General features: G+C 51.4%; 1 protein-coding gene across 2 annotated transcripts in view; it reads left to right on the top strand.

Annotated features, from left to right (window-relative positions):
- The window catches only part of GPC1 (glypican 1), a 203049-nt gene that overhangs the window by 184869 nt on the left and 4820 nt on the right, over positions 1 to 13360 (top strand). For both annotated transcript variants that reach the window (XM_051781579.1, XM_051781580.1), the window contains 5 exons: positions 5331 to 5496; positions 7556 to 7686; positions 10661 to 10780; positions 11512 to 11645; positions 12725 to 12900. In XM_051781579.1, the coding sequence (XP_051637539.1) occupies positions 5331 to 5496; positions 7556 to 7686; positions 10661 to 10780; positions 11512 to 11645; positions 12725 to 12900 (727 nt within the window). The remainder of the gene's footprint in view (positions 1 to 5330; positions 5497 to 7555; positions 7687 to 10660; positions 10781 to 11511; positions 11646 to 12724; positions 12901 to 13360) is intronic.

Raw genomic sequence — 13360 nt, 5'->3', positions numbered from 1 at the left:
TGCACCCGATCTTTTATCAGCTCGGGAAGGGAAAGGGCCAGACCATAGGGCGGAGCATGAGACAGACAAGTGGGGGGACAAACCAGGATAGGGACACGGGCAAATGAGGGAGGAAGGTGGGAAGAACTGGGGAGAGAAGAGGCGAATGGACGCTGTCCCCTCTCTGCAGTTTCTCCAGCCAATTGGCAGAGAAACAGAGGAGCAGGGAGGTGAACGGGCCGGGACATGCCCGGGAAATACAAATTCTGGGGAAGCATACAATGTGTATACATAATAACTGTAAAGTCTGTAGCATAAAGTCCTTTCAATCACTGTACATCTTTTTCCACTTCTGAGATTTTCTCCATTCTGATTCCTGGTCCTTCACACCCTCCAGCAATTCACATCTGGTTGGGGGGCTCCATCAACAAAGCATGGGCACATCAGGCTTTGGAGAATCGCCGTGGAAAAGCACAGAGCTCGGCCCTGGCTACAAGCACAGTCGTGGGGTAATACCTGATGACAACCTCCTTGAAATGTCAGTGCTTATGGTGGAACAGGGCTTTTTATAAGGCAGCCACCTGTTCCCCTTGCATTACCTCATTGTTACTACTGTATTTCCAACTGTAAAGTAGTTTTAATTAAAGTGATTTACTGCTTAATATGATTTGTCCCCTATTTTGGGTATATCTTAGAAGATAGTATTTTTTCCTTATCACTTCATCACTGGCTGTACTTTAAAGGACTGTACCCATGGATGTCACTGGGGTCAGAATTGAGTATGTGGATTTTAACTGAGCAATGACATAGGATCAATGTATTTTTAAGCTGAGCTTAGCTTTGTTTTGCATTTTTATTTATACCTCTGACAAGTGAATGAGTTCCCTGGCTCCAAGCCATACCTCTCAATAATGATTTTTTTTTCCATATTCTTTGGAAATGGCTTCTCCAATGTATTATGCCTGTTCTCTTGACATCTTAATGCAGTTTCTAGGTCACTGAGCTAAGAAAAGACTACAGGTGCCACTAAAGTGTCCTTAAAGGAGAACCAGCCACAGGCCAGGCCAGGTTGATGGTACTTAGAGAAATCAATTATTGTCATGTACTATCTTCATGCTGTGCCAGATCAGTTAAAGATGAATCAATTATGTCAGGTTTCACTCCATCTGCAGGAGTTTTCATGCTCCTGCCCTCAGGCCACCTGTGGTGAATGGAGGACGTTGCTTATTGATCAATCAGTTACTGCAGTTCTGCACTGGGAAACTGGGGTGCTCTCCAGCTGGCACCCGTTAGCTGTTGGGCAGGGGTTCTTTTGAAGACTGAAAGGTGAAAGCAAAAACCACTAGGAAGTCAAGATATCTCAGTGTGCAGGTGGAGGTCAATCTGGACCTCCTGCCAGCCTGGAGAAACTGCCTCACTCCCACTGTGCAGGCATTTCTCTGGAGGGAGCTGGCATGGAGGGAAGGTGCATGGTCCCTCATATCCAACCCAAGGAGCTCTTCTCCCCAGTGCCACTGCTGGAGCTGGTTGTGCCCTACAGGTGAGCAGGCAGGGGATCTGCAGCACTCTCCTGCTTGTGTTACTGTATCCGTACCCTGGGAGGGAAGAGCAGCCCCTCCTAACAGGGGCTGGTATTCCCCTGAGTGGACACAGCATTCATGAAAAAAACCTGGAAGCTAACTTCAGCAAACTAATCCATGAGGACTAAGAGATATTTGAAGGGCTCTGTTCCTTAATATGCTGCAAGTCCCTCAAAGGGATGGTGCAGGATCAGGGTTGGGAGGGGCTCTGGGAGCCCCAAGCCCTCACCCCCTTGTGCCCTGTGTGGAGCAGTAGTCCATGGGCTGGGTGGAACGATAAGAAACTGAGCTCCGGCCAAGCAAAACACGGAGAAAATACTCTGTGAGATTCCTCTTCCTGCTCTCTAATCCCTCTGTTCTTGGTTCACCTCTGCAGCCTCCCTGTGCCAAAGGAGTGCTTCTGCCAACAGGAGAGGTTGGAGTATTCTCCGGGGAAAGGGAATGAAGCCTGGTGTCATGCACCTACAAAAAATTAATAGTTATCCTTTCTGCCAAGAGATTAAGTTGAACAGTTGGCACCTGCCAGATTCAGCAGAGTATCAGCTGATTATGGATGTTTCACCTGCTTGTCTTCAGAGGAGAGGCTGTGGGGCAGGGCGCAGGGGCCTGCTGTGAGGCAGTGGGGCACTGCACTGTCCTCCAGGAGAAAAAGCCACCGTGTAAGAGTGACAGGCTGCCAGTGCACACACACCTCCCTCTGACGTCCAGAAATGTTCCTTGCTGAGGTGCAGAAGCAGGTTTTTTTTCCCCCCAGACTCTCAGGAGCTGAGCCTGAGCCTCAGGCACCGTTGTTGCCTGCACCCACTGCCCCAAGACAGTGGCAGCAACCCACCGTAGCTGCCTGGGCACCGGTGTGGTGGTGGGTGGTGTGGCTGGTGACAGGCAGTGTGGCTGGCTGACAGCCGAGGAGAGGTTGGAGGGAGGTGGGCCGCAGGACAGAAGGCAGCTGTCTGCACCGTGGGGAGCCTTGGCAGCTGCCCACTCGCCCGCCATGCCAGAGGGCAGATGGAGTGGGTGGGCACCAAGGAGCAGGCGCTCGTGGCCGCTGCCCTTCTGCAGCTCTGAGGGGTGGCCGGGCACGGGTGGCCCTGCATGGTCACTCTTCAGTGGGAGAGTGAGTGCCGAGCTCAGGGTGTGAAGGTCCTTTTTGACACACACAAAGTAAATGCAGAGGCCAGAATGAATTCTGCAAGCAACAGTACTTGTGAAATGCCCACTGGGCCTGTCACAAGCTTCACTGAAATATGGCTTGCTGTGGTCACCCCTGTGTAGCTCCAGTGCAGGGCTGGGTTTAAACCATACTTTAAGCATCTTGGAGATGCTTTTCTGAGCCAAAATATGTCTCTTGCCTCTCTCAGTGTACCCCACAGGTTCTGGCAGGGTGTCAGTAGCTTTGTGTCCTTCCTGCTGGTGGCTGTCCTCTCTGCCCCAGGGGGCTGGCCTGCACTGCCTCAGGGCAGCTTCCTGCAGGCAATGCTGCACTCCTGTTTTCCACCCAGAGCCCCTCATCTCCCTGCGCTCCAAAAGGCTGTGCAGTGTGACCATGGAGGTATGTAGGTGCAGACAGTGATCTGTCCCCATCAGTGCTGTGGAAAGTGGCTCACCCAAGCGACTCACCTGTGCTGCCGGTGCTAGGCTGTGCAGCTGGTCTGTGGGGTGGGAGGTTACAGTGCTCCAGGGCCATGGCTGGATATGGGATGAGCAGTGATGGGCTGTGCCAGTAAAACACAGGGACAAAGTTGTGTTCAGGCCTGCACAGGCTGTGTGATTGTGTTGGAGTGTCACTGTCAAATCCATGTACGTCAATGCCCTGCCCGGGGAAGGGGAGGTCACAGCTCCTTTCCCAGCTGGATCCCTTGCTTTTTGTGTGAATGATCTGGATTTGAAAGGTCTGCACCTACAGCCTGTGCTCTTACCTGTTGCCTTTCAGTCACTATTCAGCCATGATTATTTAAACCCTGAGACGTTTGCCTGTCCCTCTGCTTTGTTGCATCCCCTCTGAGATCGCTGAGGCAGGAAGCGCAGTGGCTTCACCGCTTCTCCCGTGGATGAAGCTTGTGGCAGCCATGCGGTGCAGCGGGATGGAGCCTCCATCTCCTGGTGACTGAGCCGCATGGCAGCTGGGCACTGGGACCTGCCTGTGGGAGTTGTCTCAGGAAGGAGCCGGAAAGCTGGTCCAGGAAGCCAAGGAAAGCTTTGATGTGTGAGGGGTCCCTGCCAGGCTCAACCCCTCTGGCCACAGTGGGACACAGTGTTTATCCAGAGTCATCTCAGGGCCTGCTTCTGGCTGAAGCAGGCTCTGTTTGGGTTCTCTCTCTGAATCCTAGAAATTTTTGTCCTCATCGTGTAAAAGGTTCTCACGAGGTTATTTTAAAGCATTGCTGCCCGATGAAGCCTCAGCACCATCCAGCATCAGTTTTTCTGAGGCTTACTGCAAGTGGGGTACTACTGTGCAGTTTCAGTAGAGGGGAAGCTTAGGGATTTTCTCTTGCAACTCAGCAGGTTCACACTATCCCAAAGGTACCTCAGAACTGGATACGTTCAAAGTATTTTTCCCAAATAATAAAGAGATCAGGGCAGTTTTCAGCATTGCAGCTGCAGCTCAAAGCTCAGGGATTTTTCCATGTCAAGATTTGATCCTTTCATCACTTTTCTCCCCTCTGAGCTCCTTGTGAGTGTCAAGTACCTGGAACCAAGGGAGACTTGCATGCAGACACTCATTTTTATTTTTGTAAATGGTTTTAAAAGGTTGACAAGGGAATTGCAAATGGATCTGAGCAAAGATGGAAAAAGACCACAAAGGAGAAGACACTTTAGCAACAAGACAGGGGAGGCATGGAGCTCTGCCAGCATCTCTGCAGGGTCTGCCAGGTTGTTATTCACCCCTCAGCGCACTGACAGCCCCTTGCCCACAGCAGTTGGAGGGGGATGCTGTCCCATGGCTGATGGTCTGGGGGGATGTGCTGCAGAGGCTGTGGCCGTGCTTCCTGGGCTCTGCACCTGCACTGGCTCTGTGCTTGAGGGACCAAGGCTGTTTAATTAAAGGTGGCAAAGTCACCTCCCAAGTCAGCTCTGCACAGCACCGGCTGCACGTGCAGTGCCTGTGAGCTGCTGGCATGGCGTGTGTTGGCCCATGTCACCGCCTGCCTGCGGCTCCTCGAGTGCTTGCAGAGAGCAACCACTTCCACTGTCAAGTGCTCTCAATTGCCCTTATTTTCAGAATTGTGCAAGCCTTCCCCCAGTACCATTCTCCTTTCCAAAAATTCCATCTGGGAACTTTCTGTGTCCAGGGCCCCACTGTGCATCCCCCCAGGAAGCCGGAGATGCAGTTTGTGGTGGGATGCCTGTGTCCACAGGGTAGTGGCAACAAACCCTTCCTGCAGAAGGGGCATGGTGGTGCACTGATTGCAGAGGCTCCAGGGTTCAAGGTTACAGCTGGTGGGCAGCTTGGGCTGTCCTTGTGGCCACCAGACCAGGCTGGAAACGGGGTGCTGGTGCTCACATAAAGGTTTTTCCTGGAAGGCTTGGTTCAAACGCAGCCTGAGGAACTGGCTGCCTTGAAGGTCTTGTCCCTCCAACAGGAGTAACACCTGAGGAAAGATGAGGGGAAGGAATGGCAATGAGAGGGGAAGTGGCTTTCCCAGGGCCGCACACTTGGGAAGCTGTGCTGCCTTTCAGAGCACACCAAGCTCCTTCACCCCAGGCAAGGGGGAGTTCATCCACATGCCCCCTGACCAGCCTGTGTGCCTGACTCTGATCTATCTCCCCCAGGTGTCCCTGAGCCATGAGTGCACTCGTGCCGTCATGAAGCTGATGTACTGCCCGCACTGCCGGGGCATGTCCAGCGTGAGGCCCTGCAACAACTACTGCCTGAACGTTGTGAAGGGCTGCCTGGCCAACCAGGCAGACCTGAACACCGAGTGGAAGTACCTGATGGGTAAGATGGCCTTGCTCTGCTGCAGCACAGCTGTCTCTCACGGCAACCTTTGAACTCACTGAGGCAGTGTTTGGTAAGGAAAGACAGGAGGGTTGGAGGCTCAGTGGAGGTTGTTTGCAGTTGTAAAGCTCTCACTCCTCCTTGTGCCCACAGAGCATCACGCAGCAAGCTCCTCTTTCTCTCTCAGGCTCTACATATGGAGTGCTTTGAGACCTGAGGGAGCTTTGGTGTTCGTCTGTGCTCATGCAAGGCAGGCACCAGAGGAAGAACTTTGGGCTTGGCCAAAGAACTTCGGGCTTGGCCTTTTCCCTTACCTTGGCACCCACTGCCTGGCCAGCAAGGCTGCCAGCTCACTGCCCAGCTGCAGCCCAGCAGGCTGGCTCATGGTTGGTGCGTGCTGGTGTTAGCAATAAAAATCCCGATGGAGTTCAAGGAGTGTCCCCTGCCTCTCAAGGGACATTGCAAAATAGATCTGGAACTGCAGCAACCAAGGCCAGGGCACTGCCCACTGAGGTGCAGCTGCCACCTCGTTCTGGGACTAAGGAACTGTGGCTAATTGGAAGTGCTCAGCATGAGAGCAACTGGGAGGCTGCTGTGAAGAAGGAGGAGGAATATTCCCTCCCCCAAGGGTTTAACCAGGACTTCAGTGTGCTTTAGCCTTTCTGACCAGAGCCAGCCAACCATTCCCTGTCACTGCTCTCCAGGCAGGATGGCTGCACATCTCCAGAAAGGTCACTATACAGCTCTCCCTGACTGACAAGAAAGCAATTCCATGTGCATTTTGTACTTACTGTGGCTCCCTCTTCCCAAGAGACATCATTGTCAAGGGGTGATGGTGAGGAGGAAATTGGAGTTTCTTTCAAATTGCTGTTGTACATTTCAGTGTCAGAGGTCACAATTTGATCAAGGACAGGAGCAAAATGTGGAATCAAAGGCAGCAGTTCACAGTGTTATCCATCCTTCACCCCTCTCCAGGCCCTTTTGTGTAGGCAGGGAGGATTTTGTTACACTAAACACAGAATTACTCTTTCAATTTGACAAATTAGGGCAGGTCAAATTAAGGGAGATTTTTACAGTAAGTGGTTCAAATATAACTTATTAGTAATTTTTGGGTCCAGCCTTTGATTGAAACGTCTGTATCCCAACATTAGTGCCTCTGCAGGCTAAAATTATCTGAAATATAATCTCAAAGATGACACCACTATCCCTGAGTGGCAGCAGAGTTAAACTGCAAGCTCTTCAATGTTGCAGGAGATGTTATTTCCCAGAATACAAAAAAAGTCACCCCTTGCATATAGACTGACCTTGCTTCAGCCCCAACTGGAGTGTTGAGAAGCATCTCTGGAGGTAAACAGAGCCTGGTAATTCTTTATAAGCCAAGCACAGTCCCAAAGCAGCCATCCAGGCAGTAACTTCCAGGCCAGGCAGGAGTGGCTGGACATCAAGAGGACAATCCTCCAAGAGGAGCTGAGAGCAAGAGGCACCCCTCAGTCACTCCCTGTCCTGTTTACCAGTTAGTTGTGGGCATTATGGTCTGCTTCTCTGCTGTTATAGACTGATATTTTCCTTGTTGGTCACTGTCGTCCTTCCAGAGGTGAGAGTGAGAAGAATTAACTCATTTTTTCACTCCACTGCTACAGAAGCTATTGCCCACACCCAGTACCCTTGGCACTTCATTGGCCTCGTTTGTCCCACCTTTTGCTGGCTGCAGTGCTTTGCTGAAGACATGCAGTGAATTAGGAGAGGGTGGAACAAGTATTGCTGTGTGTTTCTTAATACTCCTGCACCAGTTTTCTGGTTTTCCTTTCTGTGTCACCCCAGGAAATGCTGATCACTTTGGATGAATACAGGTTGCATTTACCATTTGCAGGAGGCGGCCTCTGTTCCTCTGCCACAGAGTGTGGCTTAAGTAAGGAAAAGGAGAACCTGTGCAGTAGTGAAAATGGGGAGATGTCTCCCAGCCAGCCTGCTGAGGGGCTGGCAGCTTTTCCCACCCAGCATGAGGGTGATCTTTACCTTGGTTTGTACAGAGTGATGATGAGATGCCTTATTTCCCCAGATTCCCTGATCGTGGTGGCTGATCGGATCGACGGACCCTACAATGTGGACACTGTAATAGGGACCATTCACATGAGGATTGCTGAAGCTATTTCCAACTTGCAAGAAAACAAAGATTCCATCACAGCCAAGGTAAGAGCATGTGCCTGGGCCTGGCTGAGGACACATCATGTGTAACTGCCAGGACCAAATGCTTTTTGTGGTGACTATTCGACTGAGTTGAAGGACATAAGAGTGAAAGAGAGCGAACGTCCTCTCTTCTAATGATAGGAAACCACCCACCTTAGGCAAAAACCTTCTCCAGTGTTTCCAAATATTACTCCCTAACACATCCAGCCAGCCTCCTTTGGGTACAGGCACAGGAGGTGGGACTGCATATGCAGTGACTGGGAGAGGCAGGGTGGCACTTGCTGTCAGGGGCCTCTGTGTCTGAAGAGTCCTGAGATCTTTTGGCTGAGCTGAGGTGTTTACAGCAAGTGCACAGTCCCCAGTGACAGAAGGCCGCTGCTTTAACCTGCCTCAGGGGGATGTTCTGCTGTGGCAACACTGGGCTATCAGGTTGTATCGTGGGACAGAGTTGCAATCTGACAGTCCAGAGTACAAAACAGACTCTCATGAGGCTCACCTGTCTTCCAAGAAGTATATATCATGAAGCTGTCTTCTATTTTTGGTATATTTATCCACTTAACCACAATCACCTCTGTAGCTACAGATAAGAGAAGCTTTGGGAACAAAAGCAGCCCTCCAGGGCTTCTGCCTTTTGTCCAGACACTCCCCAGGTCCTGCAGCTATCCCACAGTTAGGGCAGAGATGCAGACGAAAGGAGCGGGACTGGTCCTAACTGGGTTTTGGAGAAGGGATGGGCTACAAGTATTGCTTGGCAAGCAGGAATTCACTGGCACACATCAAAGCACTAACAGCAGCATGCAAACAAGTACTGGTTTAGGTTTCTTTCCTGACATGAAAGGCCATATTCTTTCTTGTAAGATGAGACTGAGGCTGTCCTCATAAAAGCAAATCCATGGTGTGGGAAAACATGGCATCATTCACAAGAAAGATGTTTCCAAGGGGAAAATAGTCTAATTGGTGCTCAACTGGAGCAACCAAACATGTTTGATAAGCTCCTCAGTGTGACCTGGTGACCACTTTTTGCTGGTAGCACTGTTTTGAGCACGGCAAAGCCATCAGGTGAAAGATGTTGTTGTCACATGAGCTTGAGACTGTCTCAGAGCAGTCCTGGGGGTCTTCTCTGTCAGGACCTAGGGCAGCAGGCTCGAGCCGCAGTTGAGGGCTTCAAACATGGCCTGGGCCATGGGCACTGTCTGCTAGTTGTGAGAAGAGCCAGAAGTGGCCCTTGAACCCGGTGACACCTTCAGTCATGGGTTTTCCTGGGATCTGGGAAAAAACTGGAAAGAAAAACTTTTGGTACTGGGCCCTGTGTTCACAGCACCACAGAGCCCTCTCTCTGCCTCCTCCTCTTGCTCCCTGTGGCTCTCTCATGGATTTCAGGCAGCAGGAGCGATCAGAGGCAGCAAACACCTATTTGCTCTCATCGCGCGGGAGACTATTGATCACCTCAGTCTGCAGGAGACATGTTTTGTCCAGCAGTAACTTGTGTTGCTCACCTGAAGCCCTTGGGATGGCAAGAGGATCACCTTAGTACCACGCTGTGCTGGAGCTGCTACAGGAGCCACTGTCCTGGACACCACCCCAGGCTTTTACCTCCTGCAAGAGTTGTCTGCTGCCAACAGCAGTAGTAGGCCCACAAGATACAACAGTGAAACCAAATTGGTTTTATTTTGTTAGAACCAAGTTGAAAATGTTCCACGTGCAGTTTTCAGGGCAGGATTTTGCACAGAGCAAAGGAGACAGATGAACAAATTGGCTTAGTGCTGAACTGCTGGAGTCATCAGATCTGTCTAGTTCAACAGGACAGAGCACCCCAGGAGAGGCCTTTGGAGGCTGAATGTCCCTCAGACACACCAACAAGCCCCATTGTCACTGAAAGGACACTTGCCTAGGTTAGGACTTTGCTGATGGCTGTCAGAATCCACTCACCAGCACATTCAGCGGGTGGCACGAGCTGTGTCAGCAGTGCTCCTGCCTGCGGTCCTGACTCCTCTGCTGTAAGGGGACACCAGGCAAAGTCACATTTGTCAATAGTTTCTGACAGTACCCTGGTAGCCACAACAAGCTTGGAGCCCTCTTTTCAGATCAGATGGCTTTCTTTGTAAAGGCTGGTGTTTTCTGACTCAGACTGACAGTTCAAAGTCCCTCCTGGCCTCTGATGCTTTGTTCAGCCTGGCTGGCTGAGCAGTCCTGCCACCAGTGAGGCTCAGCTGCGCAGCACCTGGTGATCTGCAACAGAGGTGTCACTGCCTGGACAGGTCATGCAGAGACTGGGAGAAACAGGTGCTTCCAGGACATCTTTCATCTCATCCTAGAGGCCAAGTCTGAGGATTTGTACCTTCAACATGCTTCTTCTGACCTCTGGCTACAAAGCCCACCTGGGCAGGTAGTTAGGATGGTAGGAGGTACCCAAAGATAGGGGATAAATCAGTTCCATTGCCTGATTTGCCCCTGAAACATCCAACCTGATGGTTTGTGGCACATCCGCTGTCTTTGCACTGCCCTGCTCAGAGGGCATTAATTTCCCAAGTGCGGGCGCTGATTGTAGGAGTCATGGGGATAGTCCCACCTCTGCTGTTGTCCAAATCAATGAAGCTCCCATGCTCTGCAATCATAAAGCCCACATCACTAGTGTAACAAGTGTGATCAACTCCCACCTTGTTCTTCCCAAGATTTTATTTTCCAATCATAAGAAGAACAGATAAAATTGCTATAAATAATTTAATATGAACATTGATGACTCATCCAAAAACATGCGTTAGAGCTGAGCATTTTGCTTGATAGGGTAACCAAAACAAGTTACAATGTGCTGAAAACACATCTGGCACCAGAAACCAAGCCAGAGTCTCTGAGATCTTGCAGGTAGGAAAGATAAATATACTTAAAAACAGGAAAAAACCACCCATAACTCTAGAGTGTTAAATAGTTAAAGAAATAGCATCAAAACATGGGATAGAGAGTTTGATTTGTTTTTCAGGTATTCCAAGGCTGTGGAAATCCCAAAATCAGCACAAAAGGCTCCATCAGCGAGGACAAGAAAAGACGGGGAAAAGTCACATTGGAGGCCAAATCCTCTGCACAAGCACTGGAGATGCTGGTGAGTTTGTCTCCAGAGCTCCCTTCTGCCAGTGACCAGGACAGGAGTGCTGGTGTGTGATGTCCCCTGGGAGGAGATCACTCCCCTGTGGGTCCTGCAGGTCAGGTCAGACCACCCAGGCTGCTCAATCACGAGTTTGAAGCTGAGATCATCCAGTGAGGGTGTGAGCTAAGCACACCTGATCTTCTTACCTCTGCACAGGGTGGGGTCTATGTTGTTGATAACCAATTTCCCAGGGATTTGGGGCCACACTTATTTGGAGAGGCTCCTATCCATTGGTGTAGTTCAGCCTCAGTCCAGCCTGGATACTGGGGCCGGAGGTCCTTCTTCATGCAGATTTTGGGTTCTGTGGATGGTAAGCTATGGGATTTGCCATGGTCCCACAGGTGAGAGGCTCCTCACTTGCAGACACCCATCTGTCCCACCCAGCAGAGCCCTGCTGGCTCTCACCAAGGAGCTTCTAAGCATTTCCCTCATGGCCCAGAAGATGGTCTCCTCCTGGTTAATCTTGTGGTACCAGAACAGTCCTTGGCATGTAACCTTCAGCCTTGGGTGCTTGAGTTGACAGTTGGTCTTTAGGGGAAGGCTGATGACACATCCTTGTTTTCATAAAAACAGACTTTGTGATGGTAAAACAAACAAACAAAAAAAATAGGCAGAATCCTTGTCCTTTCCTCAGGCCTGGGGTGCCCCAGAGGTCTCCTGGCCCTGAGCATCCCCTTTGCTTACAGGTTTTAGATGCCAAAGGGAATCTGACAGCTCTCAAGACGTACTGGATCACCCTGCCCAGCAGCCTGTGCAGCAAAAAAGTAATGGCCAGCTCAGCATCAGATGACAAGTGTTGGAACGGGATGACCAAGGGCAGGTATGGAGTGGGCCGAGGTGCCAGGATAGCACCATTCTGGAGTGAGAGGGAGGGTTTGATAAAAGGCACTTACACATCATCACAGCCAGCCCCACTTGTTTAGAGTGAGCAGTCTGTCCCTGTCCATAGAAGTGCTGTGTTTCCTGAAAAACTGGTACCTGGGAATGTCAGGCCTGGTGCCATTTTGCTGTGTGTCAGAGGCTTAAGCACTGAAATGCATTTGCCATGAAATAACTGTGTAATTTTCTACTACTGAAGCAGTTTTGCAATTCCACATGCACTCAGAAGGCAGCAGAGCTGGATTTAGCTCACAGACTCCAGAGCTGCTGCGGAGAATTGCATACGTGTCTCTCTATCCACGCCTGCTCCGAAATGCTGTTTCCTCATGAGAAAAGGCACCCAGGTGACATCAAACAGCTGCAGAAACAGTTCCCACCCTGGCTGAGGTTAAAGGATGTCTGAAAGGAGATGGGCAACTGCTGGACCTGCATCTTTCTCCACTTCTCTCCATGAACTTTCTGGGCTGGGCTCTGCCAGCCCAGACCCAACACCTTTAGCTCTGCCAACAGGGTCACAGATCTGCAGGAGGGCCAGGGTTAGCTTGACAGTTCCCAGATAACTGAAGCTTTCCTGGGGGCCTGTCTGGTAGAACTGGGCTGAGTGTCAATCCCCACAGGTTTAACCAGGCAAGGATGAAGATGCTCCTCAGCCTCCCAGAGATTTTCCACAGGGGAGTATCACTGTGGGTCCATGGGTGCCAGCCTGAGAGCAACCCCTCAGCCTTTCCTGCAGGAAATCCCTCCCTAAGCCGGGATGCTGCAAGGCCATCAGCCACCTCCTGCAAGCTGAGGTGGCCTCAGGATGAGCCCGAGGCTCTGCTGGGGTCTGGCCGTGGCAGCATGGCTTTGGCCATCTGTGGCTGCCTCTCAGCAAACACCACCCTACAGAGGACGTTCCACAACCCACTGACTGCAGCTTCTCTTGGACTCATAGAGGCTGGATTGTCACCGGTGTCTGTGACAGGGACAGGTGAGGTGAGCTGAGAGGGAATCATCTAAACCTGTCTTCTTCCTTCCCAGTTACCTGCCTGAAGTGATGGGGGATGGCTTAGCTAACCAGATCAACAACCCAGAGGTGGAGGTGGACATCACCAAGCCAGACATGACCATCCGCCAGCAAATCATGCAGCTAAAGATCATGACAAACCGGCTGGGCAACGCCAATATCGGGAATGATGTGGATTTCCAAGACACGAGTGAGTGTAGCAGAACGGGAGAGGTCCCCGCAGGCGAGAGGGGCTGAGCACAGTCCTGCAGCCTCCACAACTGTCCATGCAGACCCTGCTCTTGGGCCCGGGGGGCAGAGAAGGGGCTGTGGCAACCTGGCTTTTGGCTTGGAGCAGCTGAGGGGCTGCTCAAGTGCAGCCAACTTGCTATGGGGTGGCTGGAGGCTGTGCTGCTCCCAGTGCCTTACTGAAACCTGAGGAGCTCTCTCCAGTGCCAACCCAGCCCTCTTTAAGGGGCTCCTGTCTGCTCCATAGGTTTCCAGCTGCTGCAGCAGCGGGTGGTTAAAGTCAGCTGGAGGTCAGATATGGGCTTGTGTCCCACAGTGGGGGATGCAGAATGCAGAGAGGAGGAGGTGGCCGGGGCAGGGCTGGTGGGCAGAGCTCCCTGGGGTTGCAGGGACGTGTCCCAGGGTAAGAAGGCAGTCGGGAC

The sequence above is a fragment of the Manacus candei genome, unplaced genomic scaffold (genome assembly GCF_025592945.1).
Source record: "Manacus candei isolate 608988 ecotype Guabito, Panama unplaced genomic scaffold, ASM2559294v1 h1tg000015l, whole genome shotgun sequence".
Taxonomy (NCBI): Eukaryota; Metazoa; Chordata; class Aves; order Passeriformes; family Pipridae; genus Manacus; species Manacus candei.
This window is presented reverse-complemented; position numbering and strand designations above follow the sequence as displayed.